General features: G+C 42.5%; 2 protein-coding genes and 1 long non-coding RNA gene across 4 annotated transcripts in view; 1 reads left to right on the top strand and 2 right to left on the bottom strand.

Annotated features, from left to right (window-relative positions):
• Positions 1–547, bottom strand: part of XPOT (exportin for tRNA) — a 39501-nt gene extending 38954 nt beyond the window's left edge. The window contains exon 1 of the mRNA XM_006096851.3: positions 133–547. The gene's annotated coding sequence lies outside the window, so the exon portion shown is untranslated. The remainder of the gene's footprint in view (positions 1–132) is intronic.
• A 10260-nt stretch (positions 548–10807) lies between these two features.
• The window catches only part of CUNH12orf56 (chromosome unknown C12orf56 homolog), a 74099-nt gene continuing 61707 nt past the window's right edge, over positions 10808–23199 (top strand). For both annotated transcript variants that reach the window (XM_023760678.1, XM_006096849.3), the window contains exon 1: positions 10808–11059. In XM_023760678.1, the coding sequence (XP_023616446.1) occupies positions 10808–11059 (252 nt within the window). The remainder of the gene's footprint in view (positions 11060–23199) is intronic.
• On the bottom strand, positions 11720–17370 carry LOC111827586. The gene is made up of 3 exons (XR_002831213.1): positions 17242–17370; positions 12531–12667; positions 11720–12013 (listed from the first exon to the last, which is right to left on the bottom strand). It is a non-coding gene; the product is annotated as an uncharacterized LOC111827586 (long non-coding RNA).

Below are 23199 nucleotides of genomic sequence, written 5' to 3'. Positions count from 1 at the left end.
CGCCGCGGAAGGGGCCCGGCCCGCCCCCCGCCCCAGCCGGGGGTCCCCGGGCCGGTCCTCCCAGCCAACTTCCACGCAGCCTCGCGCGGACCGAGCGGGGTCCCAGCCCCTCCGCCCCCGAGCCCAAGTCACCTTCCCTATCGCTCCATCCCGCTTCCCCGCCGGTACTGCCGAGGGCCGGAGAGCGAAACGGCGCGGTGCCGCACGCAGGGAGCGGAGGGAGCGGCCCGCGTCTTCGCCGTCGTTCTCCGCCACGGCCGCAGCGCTAACGCCGGAGACGGGGATGGCCGGGGCCGAGCGCCTCTCGCCGCTCCGCGTCCGCTGTTGCCTTCTCTAGCGTGGCGCCGGGCCGGCTCGCTAGCAAAAGCAGGCGGGCGGGGCCGGTGGCCCAGGAAGGGAAAGAGTGCGAGGGCCTGGCTAACGCCGCCGCCCCCGCTGAGTCAGCGCGAAGCGCGTTCCCCGCGTTCGCGCCGCGCGGGCCAGAGACAGCAGCCTCATGGAAGGCGGACCGCAGCCCGCGGGCCGGGGCCGGGAGCCTACAACTCCCAGCATGCAACGCGCACGCGGCGCTTCCGGGCGGTGAGTGGCACACGCGCTCCTGGGCGCTGGCCTGGAGGCGTGGTCGCCTGGGCCTGTGGTGCACGCCGGGATGAGGCGTCCGGCCTGAAACCTTCCCGGGGTGCGGATTTCTGTTCCTTCTGCTCCAGTTCAAACCGCGAGTGGAGTTCGCTCAGCGCGTGATACAGGCGACTTGGTTAGATAGTTGGTAGGTAGATGATCAGAGTATCGAGATTCGGATGACGTGGTGCAAACCACGTGTGAGTCAGTTGTGTAATTGCTCTTCTGTCGCCCCACATGTTATTCCGATGAGCAGTGAAAAATTTAAATTTCACTTTAAACATAATATTTGTCATTCATGAAAAAGAGCATTCTTAGGAAGCCCTACTTGTAGGTTCCTTCTATGGTACTGTTACTTAGCTTATTCATTCACGGATTTATTAATAATGCAACGAGGCAGTGTAGGCTCAAGCTGCACAGATGTGAATCCTAGCGCCCTCTTCACTAGGTGTTGACCTTAGTTTCGGGCACGTTACATAACGTATACCTCAGTTTAGTAATCTGTAAAATGAGGGTGATTCAAGTACTGACCTCGGGGTTGTTGTGAGGATTGAGTTAATACAACCTCACACACTAAGGTGAGGTGTTTGGCACACAATAAATACTTGATATTTAGGTTTCATTGTTGACTATTCAATACGTGCTGGATACAGACTAGGTTGCAGTCATTGGGACCACAGTAAAGAACAAACCAAACTTGGGAAGGGGGAATGGAAAAAGAAGTAGAATAAAATTAATGTAGCAATTTAACAGCTACATTTCAGTGACACTGCACCAGGCATTTGATATATAAAGTATCTCGAATAGCTTTTGCATCAGTTTATAATTTTCTTTCTCAGCATGTCAGGCTAGGATTCCTGTCCCTATTTCAGTATATCCTCAGAGTCTAGTACAGTGCCAGCCTGTAGTTATAACTCAATAAGTGAATACTTGCATAGATTCTTACATTAGCTATGTAGGTCAACTATGGACTATGGAGGCCCAATACTGAGTGGCTCTGAAGTCTTTAATACGGTCAATATATTGCACTGCCTTATCCTGTCAAGTAAGTATTTTATTTGCTCTTTTCACTTGTAAATTCATATTTAACATACTTAATATATTAAATGTCCTGACACACCAACAGCTTATCTATAATTTATCTTGTAACATTGAACTAGGGTTATAAAAATATCATTCAGCCGAAACCGGTTTGGCTCAGTGGATAGAGCGTCGGCCTGCGGACTGAAAGGTCCCAGGTTCGATTCCGGTCAAGGGCATGTACCTGGGTTGCGGGCACATCCCCAATAGGAGATGTGCAGGAGGCAGCTGATCGATGTTTCTCTCTCATCGATGTTTCTAGCTCTCTATCTCTCTTCCTTCCTCTCTGTAAAAAATCAATAAAATATATTTAAAAAAAAGAAAGCATTTATCTAAAAAAAATATATCATTCAATTTCATACATTAGTCCTCATAACAACTCTATAAGGTAGGTACTATCATTATCTCCATTTTATAGATGAAGAAATTGAAGTGCATAAAAGTTAGGTAGCAGAGCTGGGATTTGATAAAGACTAACTGCAACTTTAGGCAAACATTCAGTGGGAAGGATCTATGGAAGGAACTGGGGCTTGTGGAAGTTCTCACACTCTATGGAATGGTTAGAACCCTACAGGAAGAACTCTATGTTTATAGTAAAGTTCTATGGTTCTAACTTCCCCTTGGCAAACAGGTCAGAGCATGTGGCTTGCTATGTCTGCATGCACTGGGGTGCAACCCTTTCTTCCCTCCCACCCTAATAAATCCTTTTTGGTGACAAAACACCTAGTCAATATTATTTCTTAGTCGACAGATTCAAACCCAAGGGTCATGTTTATGATACTGCACTGGTGTCTCCTCTAAATCTTCCTTATCTTGGGGTGAAAGGAAATCAGGCTCATCATAATTATTCTCCTTCTGATCAGTAGGCATAGCTAAATTGCTCCTAGATTGAGCTGGAGACAATAATTATGTGTCCTCTCTAGGTAGGGCTGAGGGACTGTTTAAAGTTTGAGAAAGTTTAACCATTTCTGCCTCTGGTGCCAAGATGTCACGAATTAAATTCCAGAGGGAAAGGGTATTTGCCGGGACCTTCTCAGGTCCATGGAAGCTGTAATAAGTCATTAATTGCTCTCCTACTTTAGTCCAAGTATCTAAATTAACAGTTCCTTCCTCAAGAAGCCATGGACATACTTCTTGTGTAAAATGTTCTGTCTGACTGGGAGTAACCTTAACTCCTCTGGTAGCAAACATATGTGTTAAAAGATCAATACAGAGTCTTCTTTCTTTAGACTCAGCATGACCCATCTTCTCAATCTAAATTCGGTACTATCCACCCTCTTACCCTACTTATCCTCTATAGGGGGGGTCTGCAGCACCCTATGGTGGAGTCCTATCAGTCCTGAGTGCGGGGGGCTTACCTAGGGGAATCCTGTTTGGGCACCAGTTGTTGGGGTCCAGCCCCAGCAGGTCCAGGGGTTCCCAAAGGTGTGGACGGAGACAGCGTTCAGTAGATCAGCAGCCTAGCCGGGTTCTCTAGTCAAGTTCTCCAGCCAGGCTCTGTTGCTAGGTTCTCTCTTTATTCTCCTGTTACATCTGTATTTATACCAGTTGATTTTAATCCTATCCATTCTATTCCAAAGGTTAGGGTGTTTGTTATCTCCATTCCAAGGTCACTGCTCTATTGTTCTGTTAAGCTACAAGGAAGTAACTGAAGGAGATTATCCTAAGTAAAGATTATGTAGCTTAAGCGTGATTGTTTGTAGTTAAAGTGATTAACTACCGGCCTGGCACTTAGTTAAGGGGTTTTACTGATTTATTCCCTTCCTTAGCCCTGTTAATCCCTAACTCCAGGGAAAAATCCCCACCTGGGGAAACAACCTTTCTCGGAGAGGTGACCTTGGTTAAAACACATAGCGCTAAGTAGGGGAGCAAACATATTAAGAACACTATGCCATATACAGTGGGGCCTTGACTTACGACTTTAATTTGTTCCGAGACCAAGCTCATTAAGGAGCTCATTAACTCAAATTACTCTATCAACTCAATGCAAAAAATTGGCTGAGAGACAGCTGGTATCTCAAAAAACTCGTTAGTCGGGACACTCGTAAGTCAAGGCCCCACTGTACACCAGGTCCCTTGAAACATATGCTGTGCAGATGTTTCTTCCCTGCAGCAACTGTGTCAAGCAGCAAGGATGGACCAGCTTCTGGCAGTCTGACTTTAGAATCTGTGCTCCTAACCTCTGTCTCTCATATGAAGGTCAACTGAGGAAGATGACATCGTAGGATTATAGTACTAAATCAGTTCTTCCTATAACAATAAAACTGTGTTCACCTAGCAGGTGTGGCTCAGTGGTTGAATATTAACCCACAAACCAGGAGGTCACAGTTTGATTCCCGGTCAGAGCACATGCCTAGGTTGCAGGCTCATTCCTCAGTAGGGGGTGTACAGGAAGCTGCCTATCGATGTTTCTATCTCTCCCTTTCCCTTACTCTCTCTGAAATCAATAAAAACGTATTTTTTTAAAAAAGAAAACAACAATAAAACTTTGTTCTTGTTCTGTGTCTTCTTTCAGTTGCCAGAGTACTTGAAATTATTATGATAGACTAGAAGCCCAGTGCATGAAATTCATGCACAGGTAGGGTCCTTAGGCCTGGCTGGTGATCAAGGCCTGCTAGCTGCTGGTCGGGGCCTTCCTTCATTCTGTGCCGCCCCCGGTGGTCAGCGCATGTCATAGCAAATGATCTTACTCCCGGTCTCCCAGTTGAACTTCTGAGGGGACACTTTGCATATTAGCCTTTTATGTATATAGATAACATTTACATATTTCATTATGGCTTACAATATGCCTTCAGATATCTTTTTTGATTTGTTCCTCTTAATCTTGTAGGAATGGAACTGGTATCATCATCATCATTTTAATTTATAGATAAGGAAACCAAGGTGGATCTATGTTAAGTAGCTTATCCTAAGACACATAGCTACTACAAGGTAGGCTAGAACTCTAGACTCGATTCCAGATGTAAACCAAAATTAATTTTAGACTGTAATAAAGAATACAAAGCATTTGAACAAAAGGAGCTGCAGCCCTGGAGACACTGATTCAAGGAGTAACCTAAATTGTGTTCTGCTGAGAAAAAGGGGATTTTTGTCTTAAAAAAAAAAAGAGAGTAATTTATTGATTTTTAGAGAGAAGAAGTGAGAGGAAGAGAGACATACTGATGAGAGAATGCAACATCCGCCACTCAGTGTATATATGTCTATGTCCTTGCATACTTTCTTTCACTGGTATAATAATAATAATAAAGAATGCAACATCCATAGACCCCCTACCAGGGATCAGGTCACAACCCCACATATGCCCTTGACAGGGAATGCATCAACAAGGGGGGGGGGGTTGCCTTTCATAGAGAAAGTTCCCAGCCAGGTTCCCAATTAGGTCCATATTATATAAATTAGATACCCAAATTTGCACACTTCTGATTGGTCCAAGTTTGGAAGTCCTGATTAGTCAGTAACATGTTTCCTGTGCGGTCATTATAGAGCAGTTCTTATTGAGGGAACAGGTCTTAGTCCATTGGTCGAAAGACAGGCCAGGAACTTCCTCATAACTGTTGATTCAATTTGTATAAATGAGCAAGAAGCCTAGAGTTCAATCTGACATTTTCCCAGAATACAGAGTATGAGAAGCCCCTGTCAGCAAATGGGCACTAGGTTCTTATCATTTATAACATTTGGGTTCTCGGTTGGCCATGGGGAGTCCATCTCAGCAGATAAATTCTTTCTCAGGGTTCACATCAAATAAATATTTCTTCTTGGGGGTCCACATTCCTCCTTGAAATTCTCTCCTCTCTTGACTTCGGATCCTATATTATCCTCAAACTCCTTTTGCTTTTTGACTATTATTTGTTTTTTGTTTTTTTACTGCATTCCTACTTTTGCTCTCTTAACATGTCTTCCTCATAACTGTGTAGGGGAGCCGAATTTGTTACCCCAATGTGTGTCTCTTTTTCATAAGGATTATTTTAAGCTGGTTCTTTTTAAGAAACAGCAGCCCCTGGGAAAGCTCTGAAAACCAAGCAGAAGTTACCCTTTATAAAGGATGCATACATATATAAGGGAAATCTCCATTTCTAATGGTGTACCAGGAAGGGGGATAACTCAATCTCTAGTGACTCTTACTAATGGAAAAGGCAATATTTACTCTTTTTATTGTGCTTTTCCTGGGAACCTCCCATTCTCCTGACCTCCAACATCGGTTGTCTTTAGCTGAGGATATTTAAGGTGATAACGTCCAACATTTTGGTGAGTTACTCAGTTTTCCTGGGTCTCTCCCGTGTATACAGGAGGTATACATGTCATTAAACGTTTGTTTGATTTTCTTCTGTTCATGCCTCATGTCAATGGAATTCTTAGCCCACCTAGAAAAACGAAGAGGTTTTCTGTTTTCCGCACTTACTCAGTCATTATCTAATTTTACAGCTTCAACATTCAGATCTATGAAGATGACCTCCCATTTTTCTACCACTGGTTCTAATATTCTTTATTACCAACTTGTATTACCAGACTATTGTTAAACCAGCATTAGGGTTCTTGGGCTCCCCAAGATAAAAATTGAGGGGAAATCCCAGAGAAATGTCCAGACAGATTTTATTAAGCTTATGCTCATGCACAAGGGAGGCAGCACAGAGGAAAGAAAGGTCCTGTGCACTGGCCTGGGGGCTGGCTCTGCCTGGATGCTTTAAAAAAAAGTATTTTTTTATTGATTTCAGAGAGAAAAGGAGAGGGAGAGAGAGATAGAAACATCAATGATGAGAGAGAATCATTGATCAGCTGCCTCCTGCACACCCCCCACTGGGAATGGAGCCCACAACCCGGGCCTGTGCCCTGACTGGGAATTGAACCGTGACCTCCTGGTTCATAGGTTGACGCTCAACCACTAAGCCATGCCAGCCGGGCTGTTTTTTGTTTAGAAAAGCAAGCAAGAATTTATTGACCATAGCAAAAATATCATGGAATCCCTTAGAGGTCAAGGGATACATGTGTGGGCTCCGGGGATGGGAATGGCTCAGGCATGATCCCTGGAGGGAGAGTTCCTGCTTGTTTTTTAAACCATTCTTATGTTATTAATATATTTTACTATGTTTTTGTTTTGTATTAAATTTGTGTGGTTATCTTACCATTAGTCAAGTCTTGAAGACTGAAAATAAGTCATTTCCTGATTCTGTTTATGGATAATAATGTCTGGGTAAATATTTGTGAAATGTATTAAATTGAACCAAAAATAATATAATTTCAGCTGATAACTACTAAGTCCTGTGTGAAATTTTCCTCTTAGGCTTCACGTCATTGTTTGTTAAGCCTAGTTCCATCAAAAGCTCACTCATTATGGGTTTCTTGGCAGAGAAAGAAGTTGAAAAGTAGGTCAGGTAAGCCATATTTATTGGTTCTAGTCCATTCATTAGTTTCTCTTAGAGGAAGTAGGTGTGAAGCAGGAAACCTGAGGCAGGACAGAGCATTATACCATCTATAAATATAAAAGGCTAAGCGACCAACCATCCATCCATCCGACTGTCCAACCGACCGACCAGCTGGTACATCTGACGCACACTGGCAATTTAAAAATAAACGTCGACTCACGCATGCGCGATACAGATACTAGTAAAGCTCTTGCTGGTGCCAATCGCACATGTGTGTTTCCATCTATCATTGTCGATTGTGAATTTGGTTGTTTTTATTGACATTCTGAAGCTGAAAGAAAGCGACATTGTCGACAGAATATGTCTGAATTTTCTTTCATCTCTGACACTCCTATTATAGAGAAACGGCGAATAGCAATATTAAAATGTTTCTTCTAATTAATTTCCTTTCAATGTATACGAATCCATGCACTGGGCCACTAGTCCTATATAATAAAGAGCTAATGTGCTAATTAGACTGAACAGCAGAATGACCATCTGGACAACCTTCCAGATGAAGCTGGAGCTGCGAGGGCTGGTCGAGGCTGCGAGGGATGGCCGAGGCAGCCAGGGCTGTGAGGGCCGAGCCCCTTGCACGAGTTTCATGCATCAGGCCTCTAGTTATTTAATAAAAGAAACAGCTTTTTAAAATCCAAAGCATTTGCATGGTTCCTTCAACTTCATTATGACGGCATCTCTCCTTCATGTATTAGTTGATTGCTAATTGTAGATACTTAAATAGCCAGTATACATTAATTCTAAGTGGAAACACTGATTCAGACACCTTTAAAAACTCAGGTTCTATTTACCTACTACAGCTTTAAGTATGGTTCTATGCATGTGGTCTGTCTTTAGTTTCAAGTTGAGAGGTGGGACACTTGGAATCCATAGATCCATTGAAGGGTATTTCTAGTTTGAAATCTGTATAGAGTTCTTATGACCTATGGCCCACTGGTCACTTCTCTACCAAAAACGCAAATTTAAAAAAAGTACAAATACCATTCTTTTGTTTGTATGTGTGTGCATGTAGATTAGATTTTTGTCCTGAGCCTTAATTTACCAGTAAAGTTTAAAAAGTTAAGCTAGCATGCAACAAAAAATTTGATATTACTTTGTATATGGGGAACCAAATGACTATATATGTACCAGGAAATCATATACTTGTTCAATTTGTTTTTAAAACACTCACATAGTGTTTATACTCAGTTATACTCTGTACTCAGGTACCTTTTCTAAGTACTTTAGAAACGTTGTTCTCATAATAATCGTATGGGATTGGTAGTATTACTTCATTTTACAGATGGGGAAACTGAGGCACTGAGAGTTAAAATTATTTGTTCAAGGTCATTTGGCTATTGAATGTAAGGACTGGAATTTGAACCCAGGTCACCTGGCTCTACTCATAACCACTGTCCTTTCAAAGGAATTGCATTGACCTAAGGCTACTCTGTTCTTCCGGTGAGGGTTCTCCTGGTTAGGGAGAGTGCCTTTCGGGATTAGTTCTAGGTAAGTAATGTTCCATTTCTTTTGATAGTTTTATCAAGAACATCTATTAGGTGCTTGATTATATGGGATATGTACCAAATGCTTCTTGAGTCTGGATAGACTTAGAAGATAAGAAGTAAGTGTCCATCTCAGGTGTATTTATGTTCACTGTTCACATAAAGCTTACCAAAAGATAAGGGACTATGGATACTTTACCCGTCTATAGTGCTTTTAGATTGACATTCGTTGCCTTTGCTCCTCACACCAACTCTGTGGTTTGCAGGGCAATGTTAGTAGTTTCATTTTAAGGATGATAAAACCGAGGCTCAACGTTTTAAATGACTTTCCAAAAATCTCAGATGGTGAGCAACAGGGTTAGGCCTCTAATCCAGTTCTCCTGACTCCAAATCCAGTGATCTTTCTCCTATATTAAATCCCCTTCCTAGAATCTGAACTTTGCTGTTACTTTGGCAACAGTGCAGAACACTGAGTGCCTAGAAACCACGACACTGCCTTCTCTGTGCCACAAAGTCAAACGTTTAACTTACTGGTAGGTCATTAGCCATCAAACCCTTTGTTAGATCCCTTCTTCGTGTGCTTCATCTTAACTTTTGTTAAACCTGGTACCCTTGTCACCAAAAGCTCACTTTTAATGGGCTTGTTGGCAGATAGATCAGGCACGCTGTCTTTTCTGGAATGTCCAGACATTCTGTTTCTCTTGGTCCTGGGTTTGGAGTAGGAAGCCCGAGAGACACCCAGTAACAGCTTGGAGTGAGGCCGTCTCCCAAACTTGGGCCTCACATTCCACCTCTGACATAGCCATTTCCCTGTCAACAGCTCTTGTGAGGTGTGGCTGTTTAGCAAAGGTGAAGGGCCTTTGCCTTCTGTGGGTCTGAGGTTACAAACTCTGTCTAGAGTGGTTCAGATAGGGAATAGTCCTGATTTCAGAGGGAGGAGCCCTGCCCTGGGAGCTCACTTTTCATCCAGCTATGAAGTTCTAGTCTAGAGTCAGATAGATGATCAGATTCTGAGAAAACTTTAACTGCTAGGTCATTCACGATTTTGTCAGCAGGTGGCACTGTTCTCTTTACGCACCAAACACAGCCTCTCCAAGAAAAATACTGTTCCTATTTCTTTGCTGCAATTGAGTTCCTCAGACTTGCTCAGCCAGCCCCAAGTATTTCTCCTCAGTTCCCTTTAGTAGCGATTTAGTGTACAATAACCCGAGTATACTCTGTAATGTACATATGCTCTCTTTCCATAAAGAATTTGAAATTGCTTACAACATACAGTATAGGAGGAAAAGGAGAAGACAGTTTGCAATAAAGAAGATATAATTTGATTCTGGGTTGCGGGTAGCTGGAGGAATTGTAGGATTATTGGGAGCAAGTTTCTGCTGCACTCATCTCTCTAAGCTAATTTATAATGTATTCCTGTTCTGTTCCATCTAAGCAGTACTTTTACTACCCTGCAGCCTCAAGGCTGCGCAATCAGCATTCCTAAACCTATAAGCTTCAATCTTTTCAAGATGCGGGCCTCACCCATTCATTCATCCTATACAGACTGAGCTCTGGCTGTCCCCAAGGCCTGGTCCTGGGCATTGAGACCACAAGTATATCCATTAGGGAGCCTTGACTGCGCCCAATCAACTTAGGATAGGATTCTCTTCTCTCCGAGAAGAGGGAAGGCCTACGCTTATACTCATTAAGATGAGACAGCTATTGCTAGCAATGCTATAATCACATGCTAAATCTTTGTGATGGGTCTCAATGGGGATCTAGGATTGCTTTTGCTTATATAAAAAATAAATTAAGTTCCATCTCGTTCAAGTTTCTAACAGAAAACCAGATTAAAACTGCGGCTTCAATACAATTTGTAAGGACTGGCGTGGTCCACAATAGCTGGGAGGCTGGGCGGAGGGCCCACGCAGCCTCCAAATCCTTGGCGTCTCACCCCGCCCATTGTTGTCGGAGTCCGAGGTTCGGACGAGGATTGAAGGGGAGTGCGGGGCCGGGCGGAGGGCTCCAGGGAACCAGTCTCAGGAATCCAGCTCCAAAGTTGCCCCCACTGGCCCCCACTCTCTGCGCCAGGGGCACGGGGCACGTGGCAACCGTGGGGCCGGCCGCTTTGTGGCGCGCGCGGGTTCCACCCAGGGCGGCGCCGAGGCAGGGCTGGGCAGAGGCGTCCGCTGTCCCCGGCGCTCGGCCCGGCCGCGGGCGCCCCGCATGGCCAGCCCCGCGGGGTCCGGCTTCCCCGCGCGGACCAACAGCCGCCTGGACGCGTTCCTGCGCAGGCACCTGGCGCCCGAGGTCTACGATGCCATCCGCGCCTACGAGCCGTGCATTGTGGTGTCCGACTCAGAGAAGCACGCCTTCAAGTACTTGGTCCTCAGCGACCGGCTCATCTACCTGACCGAGAACCCGCCCAAATCCATCCGACAAGTCGTGGACCTGCGGGACGTGGTGGCCATCGACCTGGTGAGGAGCGAGCACGAGAGGGCAGTCGGGTTCCTGAGCATCCCTTTCTTGCCCCCCTCCCCCCACTCTCTGCCCCCTCCACGCGGGAAGGAAGAGGAGAAGGAAGACCGTCCCCTTCCCTCCCTGGACTCCCGAACTCTTTAACTTACTACAGTACTAGCAGCCACAGAGGGGAACTGGGTTGCTGCGTGCATTCCGTATAGAGATGTCTTGCCCGTCACACCCCACTCCCGCCCCCAACAGGGCTACAGATTTGAGAATCTAGCCTGGTATCAAACGTACAGTTTAAAGGGATTCCTTCGTTCATGATGCACCCAGCTTGCGCCAGGCACTGTGCTACTCAATGAGGATGCAGAAATGAAGTAGGGTTCCTTCCCAGAGACAGAAAGCCAACCCCCATGCAGATACATGCCATGTAATAAGTGCTATTATGCCTTGTTTACTTTTTTTTTTTAATCTCCAGCGTTTAGACTTTAGAGCATGTTAGGTGTTCAGTTTGAATGAATGAATGCATCAATGAGATAGATGTGCACAGGATGCTTGGCAATCTCAGGCGGATCGCTTGATCCACACTGGGCTCAGGTCAGACTGGAAAAACGCCCTTGGTGGGACTGTCATCAGAGTGGAGCCTTGCAGGAGATACAATCTAGCAGAGCCACGCCTTGTCCCAGTTTTTATTGTGCTGCTACTGTATCCCTTTTACACCAGGAATAGATTTACCTTATAAACCAGCAACAGATTGGAAGCAGTCTCTTTCCTCCAATTACTGTTCTCCTCCCCTTGGCTCCTGTTGTCAGAGCTGCTTTCCAGGTGTGTTCTTCCTTTTTCCATTGGGGACAGGTGTGTAGCCTTGTCTTTCCCCCGCTTGTCTGAGTCTTTATGTTCCCAAGGGAGAGGCTGGTGAGACTCTTGATGGGGCTGTTTTGCCAAGAGAATCAGCTTGTTTGGAATAGTCTGTAAGAAGAGAATAAAATTAATGAAAACATTTTTTTTCTACTTAAAAGAACTCTGTGGGATAATATCACAGTGCAAATTAATTCTTTTGTTTGTTTTTTAAAGTAAAAGTTGGGAAGAATCCTACAAAAAGGCTTACCAATTTATCTGGTCATATTGTAGGTACAAAATTTCAAGCATATAAAGATGCTGAACAAATATAAGATTTGAGCACAACTGATTGAATGTCAGTCTTGCACAATAGAGTTTAACTTTGGTTAACGTTGGGGTAGGCAGGTTAATGGCTCCCAAGAGAAATCCCTGGAACCTGTGGATATGTTACGTTACATCATTACATGGCAAAGGGAACTAAGGTTGCAGATGAGTTGAGGTTGTTTACTAATTAGCTAACTTTAAAATAGGGAGATTATTTTGGATTACCTGGGTGGGTCCAAGGTAATCACAAAGTCCTTAAAAGTGGAAAAGTGAGGCAGAAAAGGAGTCAGTGGCAGAGTAATATAGCATGAGAAAGACTTACTCATTTTGAAGGTGGAAAGAGGCCACAGGCCAAGGAAAAGGCTAGGAATTGGGTTTGCGCCTCCAGAAGAAATGCGGGCCTGCTGACACCTTGATTTTAGCCCAGTGAGACCCATTTCAGACTTCTGTACTCCAGAACTGTAAGAGAATAAATTTGTGTGTTTTAATACCACCAAGATTGTGGTAATGTATGACAGTAGCAACAGGAAATTAATACAGTAGTTTTCCCTATTACAGTGTTTTAAAATAGGTAATTATTTTAAAAAAATATTGCACCAGTGAGAAATAAATGTAATCATGCTAAGCACAAATTCCTTAAAAATCTATTTTTCTGAGTTTTAATAAAATAGTTCTAGGGTTATTATTATAGTTCAGTGGCTGTACTAACCTCCATAGGATATGTACAAACAGGTGTTGCAGAATTGTTTTACCTGGTATCAATTAATAACCACAGATGTAGTTGACTATCATTCTCCCATGAACACTAGGTCCTTACTTAATATCACAATGTATAGAATTTTCCTGATTTCTGTGTTATATCTCATGTAATTGTCCTCCTATCTACGCTAAGAAAAGACCAGAACTTGGATTGGGTACAAGTGATATTTCCTTTGCATCAAAGATCAGCTTAAGTTGCACCTGGAGATCTCAGTAGGCCTATGCTATGGTTCATCTCCTAAAAAAAAAAAAAAAAAAAAGTTTCTAAGGTTGCTTGGACAAAGCTTTTATAAAAGGATGACATTTTCCTTAAAAGTTACTTTTAAAATTATTCCCTAGAGTTCTGCTCTTGTATGCATCAAAACACTATTCTTTAAGTGCTTCTAAGATTGGACACATATCGTTAAAGTGTGAGCACCAAATCTAGAACAGTCTGTGAATTTCCTAAGGGCTCCCTCCTAACAGCTACAGAGGAAAAAAGAATCAACTCCAGCAGCCCTTGCCTCCACGTGTCGCCTCTCTTTCTTCTTGTCCTTTCACCACTGCCCCCTCACGGAGTGTCTGCTCTCAGCCATCCCAGGCTCCGGCGTGGCCTCTCGGAGAGGCAACAAATGCACCTTTTACAGTCTGTCTTGTTTGCCTGCAGTATTGTTTCATGTCCTCCTCCTTCAAGGTAGTTCAGGTCACCATATTCACAACCCTCCTCCTGCACTTCCTTTTTCTTCTCTTCCTCCTCCTCCTCCTCTTAAAAATGTGAAACACATTCTTAGCTTGGACAGGTTACAGGCTGTGCTGAAGGGACCTCTGTGACTTGCCAATTGATCCCAGCTTTCCCCTTTCTGTATTCAGATCCCACACTTTTCTCTTTTTGGTTAATCCTCACCAGAGGATATTTTCCCATTGATTTTTATTTTTTTTTTATTTATTTTTTTAAATATATTTTATTGATTTTTTTTACAGAGAGGAAGGGAGAGAGATAGAGAGTTAGAAACATCAATGAGAGAGAAACATCAATCAGCTGCCTCCTGCACATCTCCTACTGGGGATGTGCCCGCAACCCAGGTACATGCCCTTGGCCGGAATCGAACCTGGGACCTTTCAGTCCGCAGGCCGACGCTCTATCCACTGAGCCAAACCGGTTTCGGCTCCCATTGATTTTTAGAGAGAGTGGAAGGGAGGGGGAGAGACACACTGGGAGAAACATTGATGTGAGAGAGGCACATCGATTGGTTGCCTCTCACACGTCCCCTGACTGGGCTGGGGATTGAGCCTGCAACTGAGATACTCGCCCTTGAATGGAATCGAACCCGGGACCCTTCATACCCCGGGGCCAACGCTCTATCCACTGAGCAAAACTGACTAGTGCAAGATCCTACACATTTTCTAGGCTAAGCCCAAGTGGATCTGTCTTCAAATCGCGTTTCCTTGGCTGAGCCCAGGATGGCAGGTTTTTGGTCTGTTTTGTTCATTGCTGTGTCTCTGGTTCCTAGACCACCGTCTGGCACAGATGAGATGCTCAATAAATATTTGTTTAATATTCAATGTAATCTGTCTCTTCTCTTTCTGAATTTATTGTCTGCAGTATACATTTGGGCACTTTATACTACATTTTATTCAGCTTTTGCGTTCTACCAGTGTAGACTTACTTGGTCAAGTTTTTTAACCTCTACTCCGCGCCTCACTTCCTCATCGGTAAAATGGAGGTAACAGCACCTTACTTACAGAGTTGTTGGAAGGAGTAAATTAACAAATGTAGCACTTACAGAAGCACTTGGCACATGATAAGAACTACATACAGGTTAGTTATAATAATCTCTATTCCCATATAGTAAGTCAATCAAGGTTCACCAGGAACCTGTAAGATCCATATTATTATCCCTTTTCCAAATTAGGACACTTAGCTTTAGGAGATTTAGGAAATTTAGAAAGAAAATAACTGTTTTTGAGCATTTACTATATATTAGGTGTTTTAAAATACATGATCTCATTTATTATTCTTGAAAATCTACCCAGTAGGTTTGACAAATTTAATACATTCAAAAATAGAATTCCCCATCTTTACCCCAAACCATGTTCATCCCTCAGCTTTCCCTATTTTAGGAAATAACATCTTCCATCATCTTTAATTCTGTCTTTCTCTTACTCCCACATCTAACATATCCGTACATCCTCTTTTTTAAAAAACATATTGAGGTAACATTGGCTAATAACATTATTTAAATTTTAGGCATTCAATATTATAATTTGCTATCTGTATACACCATTGTGTGCTCACAACCCTAAATCTGGTTTCCTTTTTTTACTATATATTTGACTCCCTTTACCCAGTTCACCCTCCTCCCACCTTCCTTTCCTTTTAGTAACCACCATAATGATGTCTGTATTGGAGTTTGTTTTTATTTATTTTGTTAGTTCATTTGTTACTTTTTTATTTCATATTCTACATGAGTGAAATCATTGGTTTTTGTCCTTTGCTGTCTAGCATTTCATTTAGCATATTACCCTCAAGATCCATCCCTATTGTTACAAATGGCAGTATTCTATCTTTTTTATGGCTGAGTAGTATTCCATTGTACATATAATACATTTTCTTTATCCATTTATATACTGATGGACTCTTAGGTTGTTTCCATGTCTTGGCTATTGTAAATAAAGCTGGAATGAACATGGAGGTACATATATCTTTACAAATAAGTGTTTTCATATTTTTGGGGTAAATACCCGGAAGAGGAATTGCTGGATCATATGTTAGTTCTAGTCTTCATTGTGAAAGGAACTTCCACACCAGTATATCCTTTTGTCTTGTGTAAAGGAGGAAAACGTTTTCCTCAACCCTCTTGGGGTTCCCGGCTGGATCCCTAAATTGGCAAAGACAGATTAACAGGAGAAAAGCATATAAATTTATTTAATATAAATATCATATGACATGGGAGCCTTTATAAGGAAATGAAGTCCTGAAGAAACAGTTAAACCTGTACATTTAAAAAAATATTTTTTTTATTGATTTCAGAGAGGGAGGGGGAGGGAGAGAGATAGAAGCATCAATGATGAGAGAGAATCCTTGATCAGCTGCCTCCTGCACGCCCTACACTGGGGACCGAGCCTGCCACCTGGGCATGTGCCCTGCCTGGGAATCGAACCATGACCTCCTGGTTCATAGGTCAATGCTCAACCACTGAACCACACCGGCCGGGTGTAAACTATACATTTTTTTAAAAATATATTTTATTGATTTTTTACAGAGAGGAAGGGAGAGAGATAGAGAGTTAGAAACATCGATGAGAGAGAAACATCGATCAGCTGCCTCCTGCACACCCCCTACTGGGGATGTGCCCGCAACCCAGGTACATGCCCTTGACCAGAATCGAACCTGGGACCTTTCAGTCCGCAGGCCGACGCTCTATCCACTGAGCCAAACCGGTTTCGGCACCTATACATTTTTAATACTATGTTTGATGAGGATGGAGAGTCATGGAAAAATGTGATAGGACAAAAAGGGGTATGAGCTAAGGGTGATAAACTGGGGGAAGCTTAGCAAGGCCTGTTGTTTGGATTCCTCCAGGCATCCCGCCTCATAGATAGGCTGTTTCTTTCCTTGGGGTATAGGGAGGGCACCTCTCCCATGCTAGGGGGAAGGCCAGAGAGACTTTCCTGAATCTGCCTTTTTCTCAGATTCCTTCAGCTTAAAATATTCAGTATGCCAAGGTGCCATACTTTGGGGTCGCATGTTCTGAACCTTGTCACTTGTCTTCCAAAATATATCCAACTATGACCTTTCTAAAACCTTTTTCTGGTGCCACTTGTCCAATCCCTTATCTAGACTATTGAAATTGCCTCCAAATTGATTCCTCTCCAAACAGCAACCTTAAACATACATTATGAATTGAATTATGTCACTCTTCTGCTTCAAAGACTCCATGAGCTTGCAAACTCCTTACTGCCTACAGAAGCCTCCGTGAAGTGACCCCTCCATCTCTTTCTGACCTCTCACCACTTCTATAGGCTCTTGATGCTCTTCTACCATGCCGCCGTGCCTTTGTACTTGCCATCCTACCTGGCACACTCTTCCCAGGTCCTCGGAGGGTTGATTTCCTTCGTGTCTATTGTGTTCCCAAAGTCAGCGTCACCTCCACAGGGGTGCCTGCCAGGGCCACCCAATCTAAAGTACCATTCTCCCATCACACTGACCATATCTGTTTGTTTGAAAGCACTTACCACTATCAGCATTGTCAGATTAACCTTTGCGATGATCTATTATCTATCTCCCATAGTACCTGTAGGCTGCAGGAGAGCAGGACCTTGTCTGTCTTGTTCATCCCTGTCACTGTGAACTGTGTTCTCTGACACAGCAGATGGTCAATAGTTACTTGTCAGTTGCAAGAATTAATACATGAATGAGTGGATGCTCATGTCTACCATACAGTTGCCTCCTGGAAAGGGAGATCATATTTCATTATTTCTAATTGTTTTTTTTTTTTTTAAATATATTTTATTGATTTTTTACAGAGAGGAAGGGAGAGAGATAGTTAGAAACATCGATGAGAGAGAAACATCGACCAGCCGCCTCCTGCACATCTCCTACTGGGGATGTGCCCGCAACCCAGGTACATGCCCTTGACCGGAATCGAACCTGGGACCCTTCAGTCCGCAGGCCAACGCTCTTTCCACTGAGCCAAACCGGTTTCGGCCATTATTTCTAATTGTTGAGGGACCCACAAAGAAGGACAACTCATCACACTGGGCAGAGTGACACAGTGAGTGGCAGAGCCACTAAATGCTCACAGGTCTCCTGAGGCTCAGGTTCAGCTCCATCACGCTCCTGTTGTGTTTGTATGATGTGATCCCTGTGCTGTTTATCTGTGTCGTGCATTTTGAGAGGTAATAAGAGTTACATAAGATGAGACCATTGTATGGATGCTTCTTTAGCTTTCCGTCTCAATTTTGACTCATTTGTAACATTTCTAAGCTCTCACTGTAGGAGGCAGAAAGAAGTAGTCATTTTGGCTTTTTCTTAATAGTTTGTTTGCATAGAGTAGTTTGGATATTGTATTGAGAAACCCCAAGAGGGCAGGCCTTTCGTCAGTTTGATTCACTTCTATGTCCCCAGTGGATGGAATGATAGTGTATTGGTCAATAGTCGAGGTCAGTGGTCGGCAAACTGTGGCTCGCGAGCCACATACGGCTCTTTGGCCCCTCGAGTGTGGCTCTTCCACAAAATACCAACTTCTGTGCATGGGCCACGAAGTTTCAATCGCACTGTACATGCGCGCCCACATGTGGTATTTTGTGGAAGAGCCACACTCAAGGGGCCAAAGAGCCACATGTGGCTCTCCAGCCACAGTTTGCCGACCACTGGTCTAGGTTAAGATACACAACAAACAAACCCAAAGTCTCGGTGCTTTTACACAACATAGTCTGTCTTATTCAAGCTACTTGTCTATGGTGGATTAGCAAGGGGCTGTATTCATCTTAGTCACAAGATATGTGATACTTAGTCACACGTCTTAGTATCAGAGGGTGTATCTCAGCACAAGCTTGCTTAATCACCATGGCAGGGGAAGATTAACTCGGCAAATTATGTCCTGGGTTTAAGCTTCAACCCCAAGGTAACACATGTCACTTCTTCTCACATTTCATTATCCAGTCACTTAAAAGGGGGCAGGCAAATATGATCCTATTACGAGTGCATTCCACTATCTGGAAGAGAGAACAGGAATATTTGTGAACAGCTCTAATGCCTACTTCAAATTGTTGCCATTTATTGAGTACTTACTATGTGCCACCCAGCTGCTATTCTAAGTGCTTAATTTAGAACTTCTTTATCCTTTTAACAATCCCAGATAATGCTGTTAGCTGTTTAACGGATAAGGAACCCAATGTACAGAGAATTTAAGCAGTTTGCCCAAGGTCATAAAAATAATGGCAGAATTTGAACCCAAGTAGTCTGGCTCCAGAGTCAGTGCTCTTAATCTCAAGGCTACAGCTGCCTCGGTACATAGTTTTCATTATTATCCAGAAAACTCTAAGCTCTTTGAAAACAGAAACTCCATTTTATATTTTTTATGTTCAATTTTGCACTTTGCAGTAGGAACTAAAAAATATCCATGATGAATTGAACTGAATAAATTAGAACCTAGATAATCAACTGCTGAAAGCTAGAGCTCTTTTATTCTCTGAAATTAAAGCTGATAGGGGAAATCTGAATCAAAACTCTGAAACCAAGACTAAAGTCCTAGCTGGTTTGGCTCAGTGGATAGAGCATTGGCCTGCGGACTGAAGGGTCCTGGGTTCCATTCCCAGTCAGGGCACATGCCCAGGTTGCAGGCTTGATCCCCAGTAGGGGGCGTTCAGGAGGCAGCTGATCAATGATTCTCTCTCATCATTGATGTCTCTCCCTGTTCTTTCCTCTTTGAAATCAATTAAAAAAAAAAAGTCTAAAGGATAAGGTAAAGGACTTGTTAACAAAATATTGAAAAACAAGATATAAGGGGTATCCTCTTGCTTTTCGAACGTAGTATTTTAATATAAGAAGTCAGTTCCAGTTGCAAATATAAATATAGATAAAAATGATATAGAGCCCTAGCTGGTTTAGCTCAATGGACAGAGCATCGGACCTCGGACTGAAAGGTCCCGAGTTTGATTCTGGTCAGGGGCATGTATCTTGGTTGCAGGCTCTGGCCCTGGTCAGGGAAGTAACCAATCTATGTGTCTCTCTCACATTGATGTTTCTTTCTCTGTCTCTCCCCCTCCCTTCCACTCTCTCTAAATATCAATGGCAAAATATTCTCGGGTAAGGATTAACAACAACAAAAATGATATAGATACATGCATGATGACATATTATTTTTAGTTAGTCAAAGATGTTAGAAATATTTTCAGATAAACCTTTAATCATTTGAGGTAATAACAAAAAAGAGCATTCTCTTCTCTCCCCAAATGTCCCTTGCTGCCACCATCAGAGACAAATACTAGACTGAGTGGACCATGATCTGGCTCAGTATTGCATTACTGAGGTTCTTATGAACAACCAATGATCATTAATTATAACAGATATCTCTTGGGTATGTACCATGTTCCAGCCTTGTGCCAAACACTTCATTTTTTTAAAAGTTATTACAGAATTCTTTAAAAAAAAATCTTTATTGTTGAAAGTGTTACATAAATCCTCCTTTTCCCCCACCCTGTAACTCTTCCAGCCTGCTCCTGTCCTCCCCATCCCACAGTGCTAAACACTTTAAATGGATTATTTCATTTAATCCTATTCTAAAAGGAAGGTGATATTATCTTTTTTTTTTTTTTTTTAAGATAAGAAAACTGTGGCAGAGAAAGGGTAAATCCTTGCACAAGGCCCTGTATTCAGCAAACACCTGAGCCGGAATGTAAACTTAGGTCTTTTGACCTCAGGGCCAGCATTCTAAAACCACCATGCACATAGCAACCGCTGGCCTTCCTGTCAGGAAGGAGGGGATGAAGCTATAAACACCTTTTTATTTTAAATTTTTATTTTTTTTAACTTAGAAAAACTAAAAAAAAAGTTTTAACAACTTAACTTTCTTTAAATTGATTTTTTAGAGAGAGAAGAGAGAAGGGGAGAGAGAAACATCAATGTAAGAGGGAAACAACAATCAGTTGCCTCCTGTATATACACCTGACCAGGAAGCGAACCCGGGACCTTTCAGTGCATGGGAAGAAGCTCCAACAAACTAAGCCACATCAGCCAGGGCTATAAACACCTTTTTCATTCTCAAACACCATCTCTCTGTATTCAAGGTCATTGTCCTTCAAAGCCGAGACTGCTAACATTGCTGTGCTGATGAGGTTCAAGGGACGGGTTTGGCTGAAAAGGCCCAAGCAGGAGTAGCATCCTTTTCATAGGACCAAGCCTTGAAAGCTTTTTTCTTGTAGTCTTTCTTAGCTGTGGCTCTTGGCCCTGAGGCAATGGTTTTTCAAGCCTAACATTGAAATTGTCTAGTGAGTCTCCAATATTATGATGAAACAGTGCCCAATTTTTAAACTGCTAGTTCCTTTTGGAAAATGTGGGTGGATCATTCATGCCAGCAGTATTTGTAGATTATAAAAATAGCTTATCTACTCAGATTTCCATAGGGATTGGCATGCTATAGCTCAGGTAGAGCATAATGGGGAAAAACACACACACCTGGTTAAGACTGCAATGAGTTTTTTTAAATTATGACAGTGGAAGGATTTGCCAAATGCTAAATGTAAAAATAGCTTATACTTCAGTATAAACTTATGGTTTGATTTGAGGGAAATCCATTCAAAATATCTGCATATATTCATTGGCCACTTTATCAGTTGATCGAATCCTTTGGGTTTGCCATTGGTCCTTGTTCAGATTTTCTCTGGAATACACTTGGAACAGGTAATTTATTAAATTTCAACTTGAGTGAATTATTACTTGCTTTCCTCTCTTTGTTGGAGACTGTAGAATTAGAGCTTGCCGGCAAGAGAGGAAGTTAGGACTTGAAAGAACCATGGAAGTTGAAAATATCCCACAGTTTAGCTCTTTTTGGGCCTTACATCTGCTACCTAATGTCCCATTAAGTAAAATTATCTCCAAACTGAAGCCAGTACATGAGGTATGCCTTCAGTTTTTCCCTTTTTACTTTTCCTCCGATTTATGTTTTTCTTCTTTCTATATTGTACAGTTCTATTGAACAGATATTAGATTTTTATATGGAGCGTTCTACCAATGTTTTGAATTACCAGGGACTATAAATACACACATGAAATTTAAAAATGGTACCTGCTTTTGAGTATCTCATAATTTATTTTTTATTGATTTTTAGATAGAGAGGAAGGGAGAGGGAGATATAAACATCAATGAGAGAAGAACATCATTGATCGGCTGCCTTCTGCATGGCCCCTACCAGGGATTTTGTCCATAATCGGGGTATGTGCCCTGACCAGGAATTGAACCAGCAACCTCTTGGTTCCTAGGTCAATGCTCAACAGCTGAGTCACACCAGCCAGTGAAATTTAGAGAGGAAGGCAAGCAAATGGGAAAGAAGAAAAACAGTTATAAGAAGCAGATAATTATAATGAAATCTGAAAATAACTAGAATCCAGTGAGAAACCAGAAGAGGAACTATCATATTCTGTCGGGGGGATGAATGGGGAAAGGTTCACCCAGGCAGTAATTTTTTATCTTGGACTTGAAGGAAGAATAGTAGGTTCCAGGCAGAAAAAAGGGCAAGTATATTCCAAAAGGAGGGAATAGCCATGTGCTGATGAACAGTGATTCCTGATTAAGCATATGCTATGAAGGCACATAGCTGTTCTGTTTTTAGCTGTCTTTTCAGACAGTTTGTTCAAACCAGGATCCTACCAAGAACCACAGATTGCATTTGGTTGTCACTTCAAGCATCAACAAACTAGAATAACAAGTATGACATGTCAATGCCCATTACCAGCTTTGGCAATTATAAACATCTTGCTGATCATGGTTTACCTATACTTCATCCAAGTTTTCCCCTGAAGGATTATTATTATTTTTTATATACTTCCTTTAAAAAAATATTTTATTGATTTTTTTTATAGAGAGGAAGGGAGAGGGACAGAGAGTTAGAAACATCGATCAGCTGCCTCCAGCACCCCCCCCCCCCCCACTGGGGATGTGCCCACAACCAAGGTACAAGCCCTTGACCGGAATCGAACCTGGGACCCTTCAGTCCACAGGCCAACGCTCTATCCACTGAGCCAAATCGGTTAGGGCCCTGAAGGATTATTTTAAAGCAATTCTCAAACTTCCCATTTTATCCATAGACAGTTCAGTGTATATCTCAAAGAAATAGGAACAGTTTTTAAAAAGTAACCATAATGCTATTATAGCACCTAAAAAAATTAACAGTAGTTCCTCAGTAACATTAAATATTCAGTAAATGTTCAGATTTCACCACTTGCTCAAAAATGTCTTTTTATAGTGTTTGTGTTTGAATTAGGATCCAAATAATGTCCACACATTGTGTTTATTTGTCTCTTAAATCCCTTTTAATCCATGACAATTCTTCCTTCCTCTTCATTTTTTCTTTCATTTATTTGCTGGAGAAGTCATTGTCACTCGGTCTGGAGAATTTCCCACATTCTGGACCTAACCAATTATGTCTCTATTTCCTATAAACTGGGATGGTAGGTTCAGTTTTTTTGGCAAGAATACTCAGTTGATGCTATGTACTTCCTATTATATCCCATCAATGGTCACATACCATCCT

This window comes from Myotis lucifugus, unplaced genomic scaffold, assembly GCF_000147115.1.
Source record: "Myotis lucifugus unplaced genomic scaffold, Myoluc2.0 scaffold_189, whole genome shotgun sequence".
Taxonomy (NCBI): Eukaryota; Metazoa; Chordata; class Mammalia; order Chiroptera; family Vespertilionidae; genus Myotis; species Myotis lucifugus.
Note: the sequence above shows the minus strand (reverse complement) of the source record. Positions and strands in the feature narration are given on the sequence as shown.